Source organism: Lissotriton helveticus, chromosome 12 (assembly GCF_964261635.1).
Source record: "Lissotriton helveticus chromosome 12, aLisHel1.1, whole genome shotgun sequence".
Lineage (NCBI taxonomy): Eukaryota > Metazoa > Chordata > Amphibia > Caudata > Salamandridae > Lissotriton > Lissotriton helveticus.
In genome coordinates, this window is record NC_136073.1 from 794,855,730 (window position 1) to 794,876,843 (window position 21,114).

The following is a 21,114-nucleotide window of genomic DNA, read 5'->3' on the forward strand; positions in this document are numbered from 1 at the left end:
ATGTGTGAGGTTGAGTGAATGTGTATAGTGAAATGAAGAGAGACTAAAAAGAGGTATTCAACTGGACTTTAAACTGATGGTTTCCTTGGCAGGTTTAAAAAAAACATAATTTGGTACGGGCGACTACAGGGAGGTAATGTATCCAAGTAGCCTAAATCTGTGAATGTGGTCAGGTCAACGTGTTTCTTGCCTGTTGGCCCAAAAAGTATCTGTACCACTTCTTCAGGACCTAAAAAAGGGAGAGCTAACCCTACCCCACATCTAAGATGTGATATAAAGTGTAGGTAATCCCCTAAAAAAATACCTTTGTTCATAAAGTTTAAAATTGATCGTCCAACTTAGAAAAAAAATGATAAATTGAAGAAAACACACAGTAAACAAATGTTTTGCATGTATGGGCCAATGTGTCTCCAGGATCGCTTTTCTGGGACACTGTATGTGCATGCTATTGGTATGGCTGATCAGTCGCCACAATGTGAAGGAAGTAAAAAACACACTAGTACATGCAATATAACAGAACAGGCAAGTGGACATACAGGCAACAGATAACATAAAACCAATCTGTGTTGCTGTTACACAGTGTATCACAAGTTGTCCTCAGGAGTGAGTGAAGGGTCTTACCCTTTGGATCAGTGACCCATAGGTCAAAAGCAGAGTGTAGCACTCAGCTGCTAACTGTGGAAAAAACAACGATAGTCAACATAAAGAAACAGCAAGTCAAGGGGACCCAAATTGCCTTGGGGTGAGAGAAAAAAGAAAAACAGAGTTTTCAAGAGATGCAACCATACTCATGTGGTTTCTGTGCAGAGAGCACAGGATACCTACCATCCTCTGTTCATCTGGATTGAGACTGAGCAGGGGAGAAGACCCGTCTTTTAAGGTGCAGGTAATTGTAGTGATTGTCCTTGGGTGGGGTGCATGCGACCGTCAGAAGGAGTGATGACGCACTGGGCCCCTTGAGATTCCAGAGCCATGATTCGCTTTTAAGTGTACCCAGAAACTGAAGGACCTCCTGGTAAACACCAGACCTCATATTCAACAGTCCCACATGCAGAACACCTTGTGGGCCTTACCACCTGTCACAGGGCACTATCCCTGTGGGTCCTACGGGGTATGCCCACTGACTAAACATTCCTAAGAGGTCAGGTTGGGTCCCCAATTCGCCTAGAAACAAAAAAGTCACAGTAACTGCAGTACAAAAAACTGTGTTTACCTGATCACCTGCCTTTGTGGCCTTCATTACGCGGGAATGACCACGAGCGCTATCGAACCAAGAATAATGGAGCACTGGAGCAACATATGCTGCAGACACAGCACTACAAAAATGTGCCATCACTTTTCCAAATCCAACCACTCTCCAGATGACCTCCAGCAGATAATTTGGGAAGCTATTAATTCATGGAGCCCTTTAAACCTTTTCAGAATGGAGCAAGGGTGGATTTTATGCCTCTCCACCAACAGCAAAGGTTTGAAAGATGAAATCCTCTAGTGCGAGGTGTAATTCAGTCCCCTGTGAAATCAGATACTCTCTTACTATGGCTGGATTGACATTTTCTTCATACATGGGACCTGATATACCATATCACCATTGACACCATGTCACATATGGAATGCCCGGCCATGGAGTCCCAGACACCACACTAAGCAGTGCTTATGATAAGCATTTTGCGACTTGGCATTGGTCTCTTCTTCAGTAACACAAATGATTCTGTTGATACCAATGAGGTGGTACCCTCCAATAAGAAACCATGTAACTGTCTTAGTCTACTGTTTGAGATGACCAAGTTACTTACCTTCTGTAACGCTTTTTCTGGTGGATACAGTATCTGCCTGTGGATTCCTCACCTTGTGAATATCCCCCTGACTCAGCAACATTCGGAAAATTCTTTGTAGCTCACCGGCGTGGACGACGTCACAGGAACGCACGACATCGCGCGCGGCTGCGCTGACGTCACCGACTCCATAATAGGCCTACGCCGGCGTGATGACATCAGTTCCGCCCTTTTTTCCGTGCCTTCGAGGCACACGGACGGACCAACAACAATAGATATATACACAGTATACACAGTACAAACTAGTCAAGTTAACACACATAGTGTGAATATAACATAGTAAATCATGTACAAGAACCCACTTCCTTTGAGGATAACATGTATACATTAAAAAAACATTACCAGAAATTCAGGTATTGAAGAGTGGACAACGGGGAGGCGGGTGGGCATGTGAGGAATCCACAGGCAGATACTGTATCCACCAGAAAAAGCGTTACCGAAGGTAAGTAATTTGTTCTTCTGATGGATACATCTGCCAGTGGATTCCTCACCTTGTGAATAGATTCCCACAGCAGTCCCCACTCCTGGAGGAGGGTGTCTACTCCTCTATACCAGAAAGTCCTGAAGGACAGAACGCGCAAAGTGGCCGTCCCTCCTCACTTCGGTATCCAAGCAGTAACGCTTCGCGAAAGTGTGGAGGGAGGCCCAAGTTGCCTCTCTACAAATGTCCTCTATAGGAACACCCCTAGACAAAGCAGATGTTGATGACTTTGCTCTACTAGAATGAGCTCTTATACCCTCTGGAGGTTCCTTACCAGCCAGGGCGCAGCAGATCTTGATGCATAGAATAATCCATCTCGAAAGTGTGCGCTTGTGCACAGCTCTTCCTTTTCTACTGCCAGCAAATCCAACAAACAACTGGTCATCCACTCGATAGTCCTTTGTCTTATCAAGATAAAAGCTCACCGCCCTCTTAGGGTCCAGACGGTGAAGCTGTTCCTCCTCCTTGGAAGGGGGAGGGGGAGGATAGAAGGTAGGAAGGGTAATAGACTGTCCTAGATGGAAGGGAGTTACCACCTTAGGCAGAAAAGCAGCCCTGGTCCTAAGAACCATTCGTTCAGCATGAATGGTCAAGAATGGGGGCTTCAAACTAAGAGCTTGAAGCTCACTTACCCTCCTTGCCGAGGTAATAGCAACCAGGAAGACCGTCTTAAAAGACAAGAGTCTCAAGGGACACTTGTGCAAAGGTTCGAAAGGAGAACCCAGTAAGCACCAGATTCAAGTCCCATTGAGATACAATAAAGGGAGTAGGAGGAAATGTATTCTAAGGCCCTTTAGAAATCGTAAAACAACAGGAGACTCAAATAAGGACGGCTGATCCGGCAGCCAGAGAAATGCCGACAAAGCCGAAAGATAACCTTTGACTGTAGGAACAGCAAGCCCTTGCTGCGCTAAAGAAAGAGCAAATTGAAGTATAGCTGATAAACGAGCCCTCAAAGGATCGATGGGTTTCTCCCCACACCAGGAAACAAACCGAGACCACCTATAAGAATAGATAGACTTGGTGGAGTCACGTCTGGCCGATAGAATGCCATCCACCACATCATGTGGGAGAGAAAAGAAATTCAGGTTGCCCCTTTCAATCTCCAGGCATGAAGGTGTAAGGTCTGGAGGTGGGGGTGTAGAACCTGAGAGAGGAGATCTGCCCTGAGAGGGAGACAGAGCGGCGGGCACAAGGAGAGGTGGAGAAGATCTGTGTACCACACCCTTCTTGGCCAATCCGGGGCGATCAATATGACTTGGGCCCGGTCTTGGCGAATCTTTCTCAGAACCCGAGGAATCAATGGTATGGGAGGAAACGCGTAAAGGAGTTGTGAGCCCCAACTCAACTGAAACGCGTCCCCCAAAGCTCCCAGCATCGGATACTGAAGACTGCAGAATGACGGGCAGTGAGCATTCTCGTGAGTGGCGAACAGGTCCACCTGAGGAGTTCCCCACGTCCGAAAGATGTGACAAACTACCTCTGGATGAAGCCTCCACCCGTAGTCGGCCAAGAACTGCCGACTGAGACTGTCTGCACGCACGTTCAGAACTCCGGCCAGATGATTTGCCATCAGACAAATCTGATGGTCCAGAACCCAGGACCAGAGACGCAGAGCCTCTCTGCAGAGACACTGCGACCCCACTCCTCCCTGTTTGTTGACATACCACATCGCGGTGGTGTTGTCCGTCAGGACTTGAACCGACCACCCGCGAAGGGAAGGGAGAAAGGCCTTGAGTGCTAGACGTATTGCCCGCAACTCTAGAAGGTTGATGTGAAGCAACCTTTCCTCTTGATCTCCAGATCCCCCAGATGAGCACCCCACCCTAGAGTGGATGCATCCGTTATCACCGTGGCAACCGATGGAGGTAGATGGAAAGGCTTTCCTTGAGACAGATTGCCTTCCACGCTCCACCAAGATACATCCGCTGCAGCTTCTCTGGAAATCCTCACAGACTCCCTGAGATCCCTGTTGTGTTGATACCACTGCCTGCGGAGACACCACTGGAGTGCCCTCATGTGCCAACGTGCATGGTTGACCAACAGAATACAGGAAGGCATCAGACCGAGCAGGCGAAGGACCTTCAGGACTGGAACGACCGCTCCATTGTGAAATAAAGGAATCATTCCCTGTATGTCGAGAATCCTTTGAGGTGGAGGGAATGCTCGACATACAGTTGTGTCCAGTACCGCACCTATGAACAGGTTGCGCTGGGAGGGCACCAGGTGAGATTTGGGTACATTTATTGAAAAACCCAACTTGTACAACAACTGAGTTGTGACTTGCAGATGATGAGCACTGTCTCTGAAGATTCTGCTTTGATCAACCAATCGCCCAGATACGGGAATTCAGGTATCCCCGACCTTCTGAGATGTGCTGCCACCACAGCCATCACCTTGGTGAAAACTCGAGGTGCAGTAGTAAGACCAAACGGAAGGACCGCAAACTGGTAATGTTGCGATCCCACCGTGAAACGGAGATACTTTCTGTGCGACTTCAGGATAGGAATATGGAAATAAGCATCCTGCAAGTCGATCAACACCATTCAGTCCTCTTCCAACAGCGCCTGAAGAACCTGAGCCAGGGTGAGCATCTTGAACTTCTCCTGTTTCAGGTAAAGGTTCAAGATCCTAAGATCCAAGATTGGAGGAAGTCTACCACCCTTCTTGGGAATCAGGAAATACCGGGAGTAGCATCCCTGACCCCTTTCCTGCTCCGAAACCACCTCTATTGCACCCTTTCGTAACAGTGACGGGATTTCCTCCTGCAGGAGAAGTAGGCGGTCCTCTGAGCAAAATCCTTGGCAAGGAGGGTAATCTGGAGGAAATTCCAGAAAGGGAAGAGCATACCCATTCTCTTGAAGATTGAGAACCCAAAGATCTGATGTAACCGATTCCCAATCCCGTAGAAAATGGGTAAGCCGACCCCCTACAAGACCCGCATGATCCGGAATGGCGGATCTAGGGCTGCTTTGCTGATGGTGAAGGGGGTTGGGAAGAGGAGGAGGAGGTTTGACGTCCTCGAGGACAAGCTCTTTGTTTGCCCCTGTAGGATTTATATAGTGGATTTTGCTTTTGCTGCTGCTGTTGAGTTTGACGGTAGGGACGAAAGGACGAACATCCAAAACCTCTATACCTCTTAGTCGCAGAGCCTCTGGACTGCAGCCCCAAAGATCTGGCAGTAGCCCTACTGTCCTTAAATCTTTCCAAAGCTGCATCAGATTTTTTGCCAAATAGTCCAGCACCATCAAATGGGAAATCCAACAAGGCTGCCTGAACGTCCACAGAAAAGTCAGATGACATCAGCCAGGCAGCGCTTCTAGAGGCAACAGAAGTTCCCATAATGCGAGCAACTGAATCAGCGGTGTCAAGACCACTTTGAATCACTTGACGTGCAGCCGCCTGTGTATCGGCCAACACCTCATTAAAATCCTTCCTGCTGTCCTCAGGAATTTTAGGAGCCAACTGCCGTACAGAGTCCATCAGGGCATGTATATATCTCCCCAAGAGACATGTGGCATTGGTCGATTTTAGAGCCATACTTGGCGAAGAGAAAATCTTCTTCGCAGTCTGATCCTGTTTCTTGGACTCCTTATCCCAGGCACTTGAGGGAAAGCACCAACAGTCTTCTTCAAACAGGCTGCCTGTATAACCAGACTTCCAGGCAAAGGATGTGAGGATAGAAACTCAGGATCACCAGGTGCTACCCTATACCTCCTTGCAACACCCTTAGCCACTGCAGGAGCTGTAAGAGGCCTGTTCCAAACCTCCAATATAGGCTCAGTCAAAGCCTCATTAAAAGGAAGCAATGGTTCCACAACTGAAGATGGGGAATGGAGGACCTAAGTCAAAAGATTAGACTTGTATTCAGCTGTAGGCAAAGTCAAATTTAAAAGATCCGCAGCTTTTTTGATGACCACATGGTATGGTGCAACGTCCTTTGAAGGGGCATCAGATACAGAGGACAGCTCCCATTCAGGGGAAAGCTCCAAACCACTAGCATCCCTCAAATCATCAAAATAGTCCTCCTGAAGCTCACCTTCTTCCACCTCAGCCTCAGCCTCTCTAAATCTTTGCTCCTCTATAAGGTGCTGAGCTTCTCGCCTCGATCTCTCCTTCAAGAGTCGCGCCATCGGATCTGTGACCGACTCCGATGGAGCCGGTGCAGGCGTCGAGATCGGATCTGGAAGCCCAGGTCGCTGCTCATGAGGTTGAGTCGGAGCCGGCGACGATGGAATCGGCGTTGATGACCTCGGAGGCGCCGAGAAATGCCAAGGCGGAGCCGGCGCCGGCATAAATGGCATAAAAGGAGCTGGAGCATAGGAATGGGGAACTACTAAATTATATGCCCATGGACCCATGGGACCCGAAGGTGCACCAGAGGGGTACAAAGCTCTCGAGTAGACTCCATACATTGCGTTTAAAAACGAAGTAGGGTCTTGACCTGGAGCTGGGAAGGGCGGGTAAGGACCCACAGGATGCTCTCTCGGAGGTTCCAGATTCGCCTCCTCTTCCACAGGCGGATGGACTGGAGTCATCGAGCCCTCAGGTAATGGAGCCTCTTCTTCCTCTCGAGCCGGGGACGGCGTGGAGAGGGATCCGATACCGGAGCCGGAGAACGCACTGGCAACTTCAAGGGCGAAGCCTCACCTTCTGGAACACCAGGTGAAGGAGACACCTCATCTTTTCTATGCCCCCTCTTAGGCGACTTCGGTCTCGACTCTGAGTCCTTACCGGAGTGATGTCGAGATCCATGCCTTCGCTTCTTATGCGTCTTCTTCGTTGTCCTCGAAGCATGACCAGATGATGACCTCGAAGGCGACGCCGTGCGGGACCTCGACCTCGACCTCAACTTCGACCTCGCCCTACTCGAACGTGATCTCGAAGTCTTCTTCTCCTTTCTACCTTTCAACTTCACCACCAGAAGTTTTGCTTCCCTCTCTCAAAGAGCCTTCGGGTTCAACTTCTTACACAAAGAACAGCCTTTGACATCGTGGTCCGAACTCAGGCACCAGATACAATCCTCGCGCGGGTCCATAATCAACATCATCTTGCCGCACTCCCCACATGGCTTGAACCCGGTCTTCTTAGACGACATCTTCAGCGAGAAACAAAGAAGCAAGAAGACACCAAACAGAGAAAAACAGTAACAAAGTTACTAACAGCTACAGAGGTTCTCCAAAACCGTTAGCGTCGACGACGTGGAAAAAAGGGAACTGATGTCATCACGCCGGCATAGGCATATTATGGAGTCGGTGTCGTCAGCGGAGCCGCGCGCGATGTTGTGCATTCCTGTAACGTCGTCCACGCCGGCGAGCTACAAAGAATTTTCCGAACATTGCTGACGCAGGGGGATATTCACAAGGTGAGGAATCCACTGGCAGTTGTATCCATCAGAAGCCGCCTTACTAATACTATTGACAACTTTGGTCGGCCTGCATTTGACCGCTACACACTCCAAGATGTCCACCACAGAGGGATGATACTTTTGCTACACAAGCACATGAGGGGCTTGCTCCTATTGGCTCCAGCCTACCTCTTCTCTTTCCTCTTCTCCTCATTTGACAATTCCCAATAGTGCTCACCAAGCATCCTAATCCATTGGGAATAGACCACTTGGCCGCCTCGTGTTACTTATTACATGAGGTGGCCTAGATTTCCAACATGAACACAGATGGCAATATGCCTTGATTCCACCATGAGGGATCGCTAGGAGTTATGTGCACCTGATTTGCTCTCCATCACTGTATATGCAAGAGTACTTAGGTTTACTATACTTTTCTCTGACCATTACCCTTGATTAACAAAACATTCAACTGTCTTAGTTTACTACTTAGAGGCCACCTTACAAAAACCATGGATGACTTTGGGATGCCCAGCTTTTAACCACTGCACACTCTGAGATAGGCGCTACTGAGGTATGATACCTCTGTTACATCAGCACGTGAGAAGCTCACTCCTTTTGGCTCAAACTCGCCCCTCCCCTCCTCTCCTCTCCTCATTGTCCACTAGGTCATCACTCCTTCCAGCTGCTGCCCACACCACACCTGAGGACAATCGCTCCAATTGCCCGTACCTTCAATGACAGGTCTTCTCCTCTGCTCAGTCTCGAGCCAGGCGAGCAGAGGAGGGTAGGTCTCTTGTGCTCTCCGTGCAGAAACCATGTGAGTATGGTTGCTTCTCTTGAAAACGTTTTCTTTTTCTTTTAACACTAAGTCATTTGGGTCCACTTGATTTACTGTTTCTTTTTACTGACCATCATAGCTCTTTCCACTGTCAGCAGCTGAGCACTACCCTCTGCTTTTGACCTATAGGGCATAATTCATTGATCCAAAGGGTAAGACCCGTCACTCACAATGGAGGACAACCAATCACTTATGATACGCTGAGTAACACGAACACAGATTGGTTTATTTTGTCTGTTCCATGTATGTTCACTTGCTTATTCTGTTATATTATATGTACTTGTGTGTTTTTCACTTCTTTCACGTTGTGGTGACTGGTCAGCGCCAAAAATAGCATGCACATGTCTACCTTTAGAGACACTATGATACAGTGAGTTGGAAAATGGATTCTGGTGACACATTGAACCAAACATACAAAACATTTGTTTACTGAGTGTTTTCTTTATTTTTTCATTTATTTTCTAGGTTAGATGATCAATTCTAAACATTTTGAACCAGGTATTTTCTTCTAAAGGAATACCATAGCAGCATATCATGTCTTAGGTGTGGGGTCGGACTATCCCCCATATTTTTGGTCCTGACGAATCATTGTGGAACCTTTTTAGGCCATCGAAACATGACCACACTCACAGATTTAGTCTACTTGGGTACATCACACCCCTGTCTTAGCCCCAACCAAATTATATTTTTTTAATCCTACCAAGGGAACCATCACATTACAGTTCAGTTCGGTATCTCTTAGATAGTTTTAGTCTCCCTTTACTTCACTGTACACATTTACGAATCTCTGACAGAATATCGAGGCTGAAAATATCGACAGACAAAATATCGACGCTGGAATATCGAAGGCAAGTATATCGACACCCTATCTACAACATGGTAAGTACAAAAATATCGAAACAAGAATATCGATGTTAAAAATATCGTAATTAAAAATATCGTTTTTTTAAAAAAAAGATAAAATTAAGTAAATAGTACTTATATATATTTTAAACTTATGTTAAAATGTGTTATAATGTTTAAAATGAATAAATGATACATATTTACTATTAAACATTTAATTACAATTAATAATAAAATATATATTATATACTTAATTAATTATAATATATACATAATTTTTTAAATAGTTATAAAATATTAACAAATACTACAATTTAAAAATACATCAACACTCATAAAATAATAACATAAATAATAATAAATAATTATATTTAATAAATAACAAATATTAAATATACTTTCAATATTTTTAAAATTAATTAAATACAACATTATGTAACATCTTAAATACATAAATAAATATAAATAATATTGAATAGCATAAGGGTAAAAATATTCAAACTCCAGAGGGTGCAACAGTAGATAAAGCGTTGGATAGCGTAAGAGTAAAAATTACTATTCCAACTCCAGTGAGTGCAACAGTAGGGAAAGCATTGGATCACGGGTATGTAAAAATGACTATTCCCACTCCAATGAGTACAACATTAGGGAAAGCGTTGGATAGCGTAAGAGTAAAAATTACTATTCCCACTCCAGAGAGTGCAACAGTAGGGAAAACATTGGATAGCAAGTGGGTAAAAATTACTATTCCAACTCCAGTGAGTGGAACAGTAGGGAAAGCATTGGATAGCGGATATGTAAAAATGACTATTCCCACTCCAATGAGTGCAACATTAGGGAAAGCGTTGGATAGCGTAAGAGTAAAAATTACTATTCCCACTCCAGAGAGTGCAACAGTAGGGAAAACGTTGGATAGCGGGTGGGTAAAAATTACTATTTCAACTCCAGTGAGTGGAACAATAGGGAAAGTGTTGGATAGCGGGTATGTAAAAATGACTATTCCCACTCCAATGAGTGCAACATTAGGGAAAGCGTTGGATAGCGTAAGAGTAAAAATTACTATTCCCACTCCAGAGAGTGCAACAGTAGGGAAAACGTTGGATAACGGGTGGGTAAAAATTACTATTCCCACTCCAGTGAGTGGAACAGTAGGGAAAGCGTTGGATAGCGTATGGGTAAAAATTACTATGCCAACTCCAAAGGGTGCAACAGTAAGAAAAGCGTTGGATAGCGTAAAAATAATATTTAATATTCCAACTCCAAAGAGTGCAACAGTATGGAAAGCGTTGGATAGCGTAGATTGGCAAATTACTATTCCAACTCCAGAGGGTGCAACAGTAGGGAAAACGTTGGATAGCGTAGGGGGAAAAATTACTATTCCCACTCCAGAGAGTGCAGCATTAGGGAAAGCGTTGGATAGCGTAAAAGTAAAAATTACTATTCCCACTCCAGAGAGTGCAACAGTAGGGAAAACGTTGGATAGCGGGTGGGTAAAAATTACTATTCCAACTCCAGTGAGTGGAACAGTAGGGAAAGCGTTGGATAGCGGGTATGTAAAAATGACTATTCCCACTCCAATGAGTGCAACAGTAGGGAAAACGTTGGATAGCGTAAGAGTAAACATTACTATTCCCACTCCAGAGAGTGCAACAGTAGGGAAAACGTTGGATAACGGGTGGTTAAAAATTACTATTCCCACTCCAGTGAGTTGAACAGTAGAGAAAGCGTTGGATAGCTTAAGAGTAAAAATTACTATTCCCACTCCAGAGAGTGCAACCGTAGGGAAAGCATTGGATAGCGGGTGGGTAAAAATTACTATTCCAACTCCAGTGAGTGGAACAGTAGGGAAAGCATTGGATAGCGGGTATGTAAAAATGACTATTCCCACTCCAATGAGTGCAACAGTAGGGAAAACGTTGGATAGCGTAAGAGTAAACATTACTATTCCCACTCCAGAGAGTGCAACAGTAGGGAAAACGTTGGATAACGGGTGGTTAAAAATTACTATTCCCACTCCAGTGAGTTGAACAGTAGAGAAAGCGTTGGATAGCTTAAGAGTAAAAATTACTATTCCCACTCCAGAGAGTGCAACAGTAGGGAAAACGTTGGATAACGGGTGGGTAAAAATTACTATTCCCACTCCAGTGAATGGAACAGTAGGGAAAGCGTTGGATAGCGTATGGGTAAAAATTACTATGCCAACTCCAAAGGGTGCAACAGTAAGAAAAGCGTTGGATAGCGTAAAAATATTATTTAATATTCCAACTCCAAAGGGTGCAACAGTAAGGAAAGCGTTGGATAGCGTAGATTGGCTAATTACTATTCCAACTCCAGAGGGTGCAACAGTAGGGAAAACTTTGGATAGCGTAGGGGAAAAAATTACTATTCCCACTCCAGAGAGTGCAACAGTAGGGAAAGTGTTGGATAGCGTAGGGAGAAAAATTACTATTCCCACTCCAATGAGTGCAACATTAGGGAAAGTGTTGGATAGCGTAAAGGTAAAAATTACTATTCCAACTCCAGTGAGTGGAACAGTAGGGAAAGCGTTGGATAGCGTAGGGAGAAAAATTACTATTCCCACTCCAATGAGTGCAACATTAGGGAAAGTGTTGGATAGCGTAAAGGTAAAAATTACTATTCCAACTCCAGTGAGAGGAACAGTAGGGAAAGCGTTGGATAGCGTATGGGTAAAAATTAATATTCCAACTCCAAGGGTGCAACAGTATTGAAAGCGTTGGATAGCGTAGGTGGGAAAATTACTATTACAACTCCAGAGGTTGCAACAGTACGGACAACTTTGGATAGCGTTGGGGGAAAAATTACTATTCCCACTCCAGAGAGTGCAACAGTAGGGAAAGCGTTGGATAGCGTAGGGAGAATAATTTCTATTCCAACTCCAAAGGGTGCAACAGTAGGGAATGCCAATTAATAAATATTTACAAAATATATTACACATAAAAAAATGTAATTAATTACAATTAAATTACTTCCCACCCTATTCCCCTATAAACCCACAACCCACTCTGGTACTAAAACATAACATTTAATAATAATTAACATTAATTACCAATTAAATAAATATTTTATCAATTAAAATAATTAATTGCCAATTAATAATTACATAAAACATTTATTATTTACAATTAAATTACTTCCCACCCTATTCCCCTATAAACCCACAACCCGCTCTGGTACTAAAACATAACATTTAATAATAATTAACATGAATTACCAATTAAATAATTAATTTATCAATTAAAATAATTAATTGCCAATTAATAATTAAATAAAAATTTAATTAATTAAAATTAAATTACTTTCCACCCTATTCCCCTATAAACCAACAACCTGCTCTGGTACTAAAACATAACATTTAATAAAATTTAACATTAATTACCAATTAAATAATTAATTTAACAAATAAAATAATTAATTGCCAATTAATAATTACAATTAAATTACTTCCCACCCTATTCCCCTATAAACCCACAACCCGCTCTGGTACTAAAACATAACATTTAATAAAAATTAACATTAATTACCAATTAAATAATTAATGTATCAATTAAAGTAATTAATTGCCAATTAATAATTACAATTAAATTACTTCCCACCCTATTCCCCTATAAACCCACAACCCGCTCCGGTACTAAAACATATAATTTACTTAAAAATAAATTTATTAATATATAAAAATAATACACATATAATAACAATTAATTTAAATACTTAACAAAAACATATAACACATACATAATAAAAATCAAAAAAATAATACACATATCGATATTAATAACATCGAAATTAGTTACATCGATATATATGCTATCGATATTACTAACTTCGATATTACTTACATAGATATAAATGAATTCGATATTACTTACCTCAGGGTCGATATTCTGTCCTACGATATTCTTGACATCGATATTCTGTACCTTCGAAATTTTAAACACGATATTTTGGTAGGTCGAAATTTTCAACTCGATATTTTGACTGTGCACCCACATTTACATCACCCCACACATACAAAATGCCCTTACACAAGCACTTCTCATCAGACATCAAAAATAAAAAGATCTCCCCTAAAGTGACCCTTCTTGGGGCCCGTAGGGCATTATAGCGCTGGACCTATGAGAAGCAAGCCCACTATGAAGCATTACATCCTCAGTGATGTGTGAGGGCAGCAAGAAATAATCCTTAAGATTCCCCCTTCTTTGCCCGCCTTCCTTTCTTCTTTGCTTTTTGATAGGAACAATACCTCCACTGCTTTTTGCATGAATATGGCCTCACATCCCCTGAATGGGGATTGGCTCTAACATGAAGACTACCTATTGGCTAAAGGAGATCCATTAGGGAAATGAGTATAGCCCTGAAATGTTGAGGCTTTTATTGATTCAAGTGGAGAGGATTACCTCAGGGAGTTCATCTCCATCTGCTTCTTAGTAGGTCAGTCCTTCCAGGGAGTGGGAGAACCATACCTGATTTTCCCAACAGGCTAAGCCCAATGCTGTGTACCCATATTATAAAAATTACCTTTACTAATGGAATACACAGTTCTACCCTTCTCCGACTTTGTGTTAAATTGACTCCTCCAATGGTTCAATACTGACCCTTGAGAGCACTAACCTCCTCATTCACATGATGGGCAAAACTGTCAATCTGTTCGGTGAGTTCTTCCATAAAAGAGACATGCCATTCTCTGTATGGGGCTTGTTTTAGGATAGTCCCCAGGAACTGCAAGAAAAACAGTGAGAGACTTTAATGCAGTAATAGAAACGTAAATGCAGTATCCACGGCTGACGTCTGCAGTGATTTTGAGAAGATAAGGGTAAACAAACTTCAGCTAACAACCTCTGTAATGAAATTATATTTGGACATAAGAACCAGAGAACACATACAGCAATGCTTAAATAGTGTGGTGTGATATCAGTGCTCAGAAGAAACAGGAGGCCTTGACAGTGGCCGTGATTTACACAGAAACACATGCAACAAAACCATGCTGCCCACAAATTATTGTGAAAAGAGCAACAGTGCAGCCATGCAGACAGAAAACACATTGGGACTATGCAACAATATCACATACTTAGAAGCAGAATGCAAAAACATTTTGGTTATCCAGCAAGGGAGCAGAATGTAAATTTAGTGTTAACAAGGGTGAAGACTGAACACAAGGAACATAAAGTTTCATCTCAGGAGCACAACAGAAGCTCAGTGGAGTGTGATGGCCTGTCAAAACATACAGTGACAGAGTGACAATTCAAATGAAGATAGGGAGCATGGATCATGTGCCTATCCGATTGCAGAATATGAATTTACTGATAATGTGGAATGCAGTGGGAAGAGTGATAGTGTGACAATCCAGGGAAAGAAGAACGTTGTGCTAGTGTGACTATCCTGGGGGGATAAAAAAGAGTCGGAGGAAACAATTACCAGTAAGGGGCTACATTTTTAGGCCTGTGCAACAACAGTCAGATTTATGAGTAATGCAATGATCACTGTGGAGCCTGTAATTTACCTGGGTAAAACATGCAGATAAACTCTGATACATGTAGGACTAGGTGTCGTAAGCATGCAATTTCCAGTTTTATGAATGTCAACTTGGGCCAATAAGGTTTTTTATGCCTCTGGTAAACATTACATATTAGGGAAATGTTATGTACCGGGTACAGCTGCTCCCCCTCTGTGCACAATCATAATCAACATCATAGTAACGATCATAATCCATAGAAGTAATAGGGATATGGTGAGAATATTGCAACCTCATAGCAGAACAGCACTATGATGGGGTGAATTTAATATCTGCATATATTCTCGCTGAGTGAGTGGCTATGGAAAACAAAGAGACAAGCGTCATGTGTGACATTCATTAGCAATTCATCCTTACCGAAACAAGCGTGCATTTCCACTTTGCCAAGTCAAAGTTTCTTTCCGTGGAAGCTGAAATAGTAGTTGGTAAAAAAGAAATATATGTAAGTAAAAGTGAATAGCAAGCAACATTTCAAAGGCAATGTGCTTACATATCAAGCACTAGCGGAAGTAGATTCACACAATTCAAAGTGTGCAAAATGTGTTTGTTGGCTCAGCCTGTCCTGGGAATTGAGTTCAAGGTCATTAGTTGTTCATGTGCCCTTGATGTCACTCTTAGCTCCTTATATCTGGTTGTAATTTTAGGTTTATATATTCTGGTTTCCTTTCTTATATAACAGAAAGGTCACCACATCACTTGTTTGCAGACAATCAGTTTATTACAGAGCTACTGCCAATAAGCTTTTCAGCTGTCAGATGAAACCTTGATCACATAGGGGATCGCGTTGTGGTTCAGAGTAAAAAAGTGCATATGTGCTCTAAAATTAAATACACATAGAAAAATACTACTTTTTTATATCAAAGACCAAAATATTTTGTAACACTTCTTAATTTGCTATAATACCCAATGTACCCCAACATAGTCCTAGGTAGTCGCACAAGCTTTTACCAACATTTGTCCTACCCTGCTCTACATAACAGTTCTGGCCCTGACCTTTTACCTAGTTAGGTGCTGCATAAATGTTGTGTAGTTTTCTCAAAAAACTAGCCTAATTTATTATGCATGAGGATTCTTAGTATCACAGCAGGATTACAATCTTGTGCATAATAACTCTGTATAAGGGTCACCACTATCGTCATCCTTGGCTGACATGCCCACAGTACCATGGCACATCTAGGTGGAACCCCTGATGGTACCTTTCAGGTATATAAGTAGAACATCTTTGCTGGGCAAGCCGGAGGAGAAAAAGATTCTATGCTGACATGCTGACACGAGACGCTGAAGTCCCTGCATGCAGACACTCCAGTTAGCAGTCGTCTGACATTACTTGTGGATTGTCCACTCGAGACCAAGATGGGGTCCTTTGCTTTATCACATCAGGTATTGGGGTTTGCTCTTTCCTAGGAGGTTCTTGGCTATACACCAACATACATGCTAGGTACACTTAGGTACATCTAGTTATGGTTTGCATCGTAGGAGTACGCACTATTAACTTCATGCATTTATATGCCTGCATATATTCACTATTTTAGCACCATGGTAGAATTCTACTTTTTATTTACTCTATTGGTGCTTGTGATCGTCTATATCTGTTTCTGTCTCGTGGTTGTTGCAGCACATGTATTTTATGCTAGAATTACTCTGGTTCAAGAAATACTTATTGAAAACGCCCCCACCATTTAGTCTGTGTTTCTCTCTGAGATAAAGTGAGCACAAGTGTCCAAGCAAAAAGTATTGTACTGTTTCCATGATCCCTGAGGGGTCAGGGTTCTCATGTTCGATAGTTGCCAGAAACTATTCTCTCCTTGGTAAGGTTGTGGGGCTTATAGTGGCACTGTGAGCTAGCTGGTCTACATACTGACATATCCTTTGGGGGTGTCTGGAATCAGTCTGGACACCAATCCCTTAGTTTATGTTGTCTAAAACGTGGAGATCCTTTATAGATTTGTAGGAACTACCCGACTAATTCACACAATAAAACACTTCCGCATGATATCTGCTACACAGGCTGAAATATAAATCTTGTTTTTAAGAAAACAAGGGTGACTAACCTTACAGAAATATGTATCAATCAATTTATTAACAACATAATATCACCAACTTTTCTAAATGTTCCTCCATGTGAACTTCTCACATAGTAAGATTCAATTATGCAACATTTAAAACATCATTTTTAACTGCAACATATGGTTGTACCAGAGTTCTAACATTTTCTTTCATATTAATTGCTGTGAAATACCCTGTTCATCCTTAGTCATCACACAAACAATGTTATGCCCGAGTAGACTAATCTAACCTACCAGGTACCCTGACTAATACCTACTTCTAATACAAACGCAGAGAGTGCGTTTGGTGTTTATAAATGTGTGTGCAAAATCTCTTCTGTATTGAGGCCACCAGGAGTTTTTGTTTCAAGTTTAGTCATTAGAAGAGTTGGTGCTACTGAGTTGTTACAATAAGTCACAATTGAAATAAAAGAAAAGGTGCCAAAACAGGTAGTGCTCTAAAATAATGTTGACCTTGGATATACTGAAGACATATTTTTTTCTATGTTTATGGAATTTTTTGGCACATATGTACTTTAAAACACTGAATCAAGATGCCGCATTCTTATGTGATCAAGGCTACGTCTGACAGATGAAGCGCTTCATGGCAGAAGCTTTGTATTAAACAGATTTTTTTGGCAAACCAATGTGTCAACTGCCTTTCTGTTATATGCGGAAGTAACCCAGAACTTGCAAGAAGATACCTGACTCCGTTTCAGTTATTGCCTCATACGGTTTGGAGTATGGCATCGGCCAGCTACAAAGAAAGACTGTGACTATTTCTTTTTTTGCTTACTTATACAAGCCCTCAGCCAGACCTCCTCATCTGCTGGTCTAACATGTCCTATCATTCACATTCTCTTCTGTCCTCCACAGCATACATCATGGGCCAATTCTGACTTTGGCTAACTTCACTGTGAACAATGGCATTCTGCTTTTTCACAAGGAGCACATCCACACACACATTATTTTCACTTATTAAGAATGTGACCTTTTGAGACCAAAACAGGATTTTTTTTATCTTGGTATGAACCTGGCATCATCTCCCACCACAATACAAGTTTATAAAAACGTGAAAAAAACATGAGTGGACAAGGTCTAAAAGCTAGCAGCCAACACCAGACTTAATGGCTTTGTCATTGGTCAATGGTTGTTTGAAATGCCATTAATACTTGTTTAAATTGTGTGCTCACTGGTTCATGCTTTGGGGTCTCACCTTCTAAATATGTTATCAGCGGGGGGATCTTCTTTCTGAGGAGTTTTGCTAGAAATGGGTAATTTGCAGGAATCAGCCGTGCGAGAAGAGCCAAGACTGAAGTTCCCCTTTCGACATCCCAGCGAGGATATGAAGAAATTACCTGAAAACCCACAACAAAGAATTCAGAAAGTGATTCTGTCATGAGTTCCTATTCTCTAGCCTAAAACTTCTTGAAATGCTACCTTGTTCTCTACGCAGTACTTAGTACCAACCACATTTTGGCTGTTTCTGTTCAATGTAAGTAGCATGCCGTAATGATAACCAATTTACTGGAAATAAAACCATTAAATTCAAAAGGAAAAAAGCTGAGTTGAATTTAAAATCTCTATTAGCAGGTTGCATAGAAATGGCAGCAAACAACTTGGGAAGAGGGATCTGGTGGAATATGATGGGGGTGGAATGTGATACTCACTCACCAGCAATCTTATGAAGAGTCTGTGTATTGGAATTTCTTTAGCTGTTTAGGTACAAAAGAACGAAGATATGTCATACTCAATCCATAAATTACTGAGCAATACTTGCCAAAGGAAGACACATGGCTGACACACACACTTAAGACACCCAGTAGTACCTGTAAAGAAGATGATGGGTGGCATTTCAATGAGCCTCTAGCGGTCATGAGCGAACCACAGCACCGAGACCGCCCTCATCGCTGCCACCGATGACATACGAACTCTGATGGACAACGGAGAAACAGCGGCCCTCATCCTCCTGGACCTCTCCGCGGCTTTTGACACTGTCTGCCACCGCACCCTAGTACAGCGCCTCGGCAACATCGGAATCCAGGACAAGGCACTGGAATGGATCACCTCCTTCCTCGACGGAAGAACACAGAGAGTCCGCCTACCACCGTACAAGTCAGAGGCCACCAAAGTCATCTGCGGCGTCCCTCAAGGATCCTCACTGAGCCCCACCCTCTTCAACGTCTACATGAGCCCCCTCGCGGCCATCGCACGCCAACACAACCTCAACATAATCTCCTACGCCGACGACACCCAGCTGATCCTCTCCCTGACCAACGACCCCGCCACCGCCAGAGCCAACCTGCACGAAGGGATGAGAGAGGTAGCCGAATGGATGACGACCAGCCGCCTGAAACTGAACTCGGACAAGACGGAGGTCCTCATCCTGGGCTCCTCGCCCTCCGCCTGGGACGACTCCTGGTGGCCCCCCGCCCTGGGCACCGCACCCAAACCGACGGACCACGCACGCAACCTGGGCTTCATCCTGGACTCCTCCCTCTCCATGACCAGACAAGTCAACGCCGTCTCCTCGTCTTGCTTCAACATCCTGCGCATGCTACGTAAGATCTTCCGGTGGATCCCCACCGAAACGGTCACCCAGGCCCTCGTCACCAGCCGACTGGACTACGGCAACGCCCTCTACGCCGGAACCACCGCCAAGCTCCAGAAAAGACTCCAGCGGATCCAGAACGCCTCGGCCAGACTCATCCTCGACATCCCCCGACGCAGCCACATCTCCGGACACCTGAGAGATCTGCATTGGCTCCCGGTCAACAAGAGAATCACCTTCCGTCTCCTCACCCACGCGCACAAAGCCCTACACGACCAAGGCCCGAGCTACCTCAACAACCGGATCAACTTCTACACTCCCAAGCGCCTCCTCAGATCAACCAACCACGCCCTCGCCGTCGTCCCCCGCATCCGAAGAGCGACAACAGGAGGAAGGTCCTTCTCCTACCTGGCCGCCAAGACCTGGAACTCACTCCCAACCGACCTGCGCCTGACCCAAGACCACCTCTCCTTCAGGAAGAAGCTCAAGACCTGGCTGTTCGAGCAGTAACGGCACCCCCCCCCCCAACCCAGCGCCTTGAGACCCTACGGGTGAGTAGTGCGCTCTATAAATGACCTGATTGATTGATGAGGATGCTTTGAAATTCCTGCAAATACTGGCAAAGGCACCCTTACCACTAAGGAGTGCCCAGGGGTGTAAGGTACCTTGACAGCCTATGCTGCAATTCTCTTCCTCCCTCCCTTAGTGGTTGCTGTCAAGGAATGAAAGCTGGAGGAGGAGCTACCTAAGCTGCCATGCATAGGTTCCTGCCACAGCTTTCATTGAGGGATAGAAGACTCCAGTGGGATAAGAGAGGATGCGTCATGAGCCGTGGACGTGCTTTACATCCTGAAGGACCATGGAAAAATGGGAGCCATTTTCTGACAGCGGATACCCCAGAAGAAAAGAGGACTCCAGAGCATGTTCTTGCATATCTATTTTCTAATAAGGTTAACGACCTGGAGCAAGCAAGAACGAGCACATATTTTGTCTGTTCGATTCTGCTCAGGACTCCTAAAATGAGTGACAAATAAATAGACTATGATACCATCTGCCCAGGTCACTTGCACTTTATCAACACATCCACTGGAAAGTTGAGCGGGGAGAGCTAATTGGAACCCTGGAATTATAGCAATTACAGGTATTCACCACCAGATGCGAATCTCCTTCGTAACCTTGGAGTCAGTCAAAATATTTATTTTCACTTACCATCATTGAGCATGCATCCCTGCTTACAAGTGAGGGCCAATAACTAGCATTTGAGTATGGAGCTGAAGTCCAAAATGTTGAACCAGAAACATTGCAGAGACAAATATCATAACTAAAAGTAACTCCATGGAGAAATAAAATACATCCCTGTTGCGGTCGGCAAAAGTAACAACACATAAATAGGTACCATACCCAGCAGGGCATGATCAACATACTAGACGGAAGTAACATCATGGAGAGCAAGAATACTCCAAGGTTTGAAGAGGAGCATTAGAGCCCTCAGTAGCCTCATGGTGTGTGGAAACCTGGGACAGATAGTACATTGCATTTAGGGGGTAGGAGCATTAACCAGACTAAGAGCTGAAACAAACAGGAAAGTCACTTTATGTCTGGCAAACTACAAAAAGTATATAGGGATTATTTAAAAGCCTTTTGTGC

The 21,114-nt window shown here is 43.6% G+C and overlaps 1 protein-coding gene across 1 annotated transcript in view; it reads right to left on the bottom strand.

Annotated features, from left to right (window-relative positions):
- Window positions 1–7,255: 7,255 nt before the first annotated feature.
- LOC144798150 (maestro heat-like repeat-containing protein family member 2A) overlaps window positions 7,256–21,114 on the bottom strand; it is a 33,033-nt gene continuing 19,174 nt past the window's right edge. Inside the window, exons 12-16 of the mRNA XM_078668899.1 lie at window positions 18,591–18,631; window positions 18,133–18,274; window positions 15,229–15,281; window positions 13,971–14,078; window positions 7,256–7,411 (exon numbers count right to left, since the gene is read on the bottom strand). Coding sequence (XP_078525025.1) covers window positions 7,256–7,411; window positions 13,971–14,078; window positions 15,229–15,281; window positions 18,133–18,274; window positions 18,591–18,631 — 500 coding nt within the window. The remainder of the gene's footprint in view (window positions 7,412–13,970; window positions 14,079–15,228; window positions 15,282–18,132; window positions 18,275–18,590; window positions 18,632–21,114) is intronic.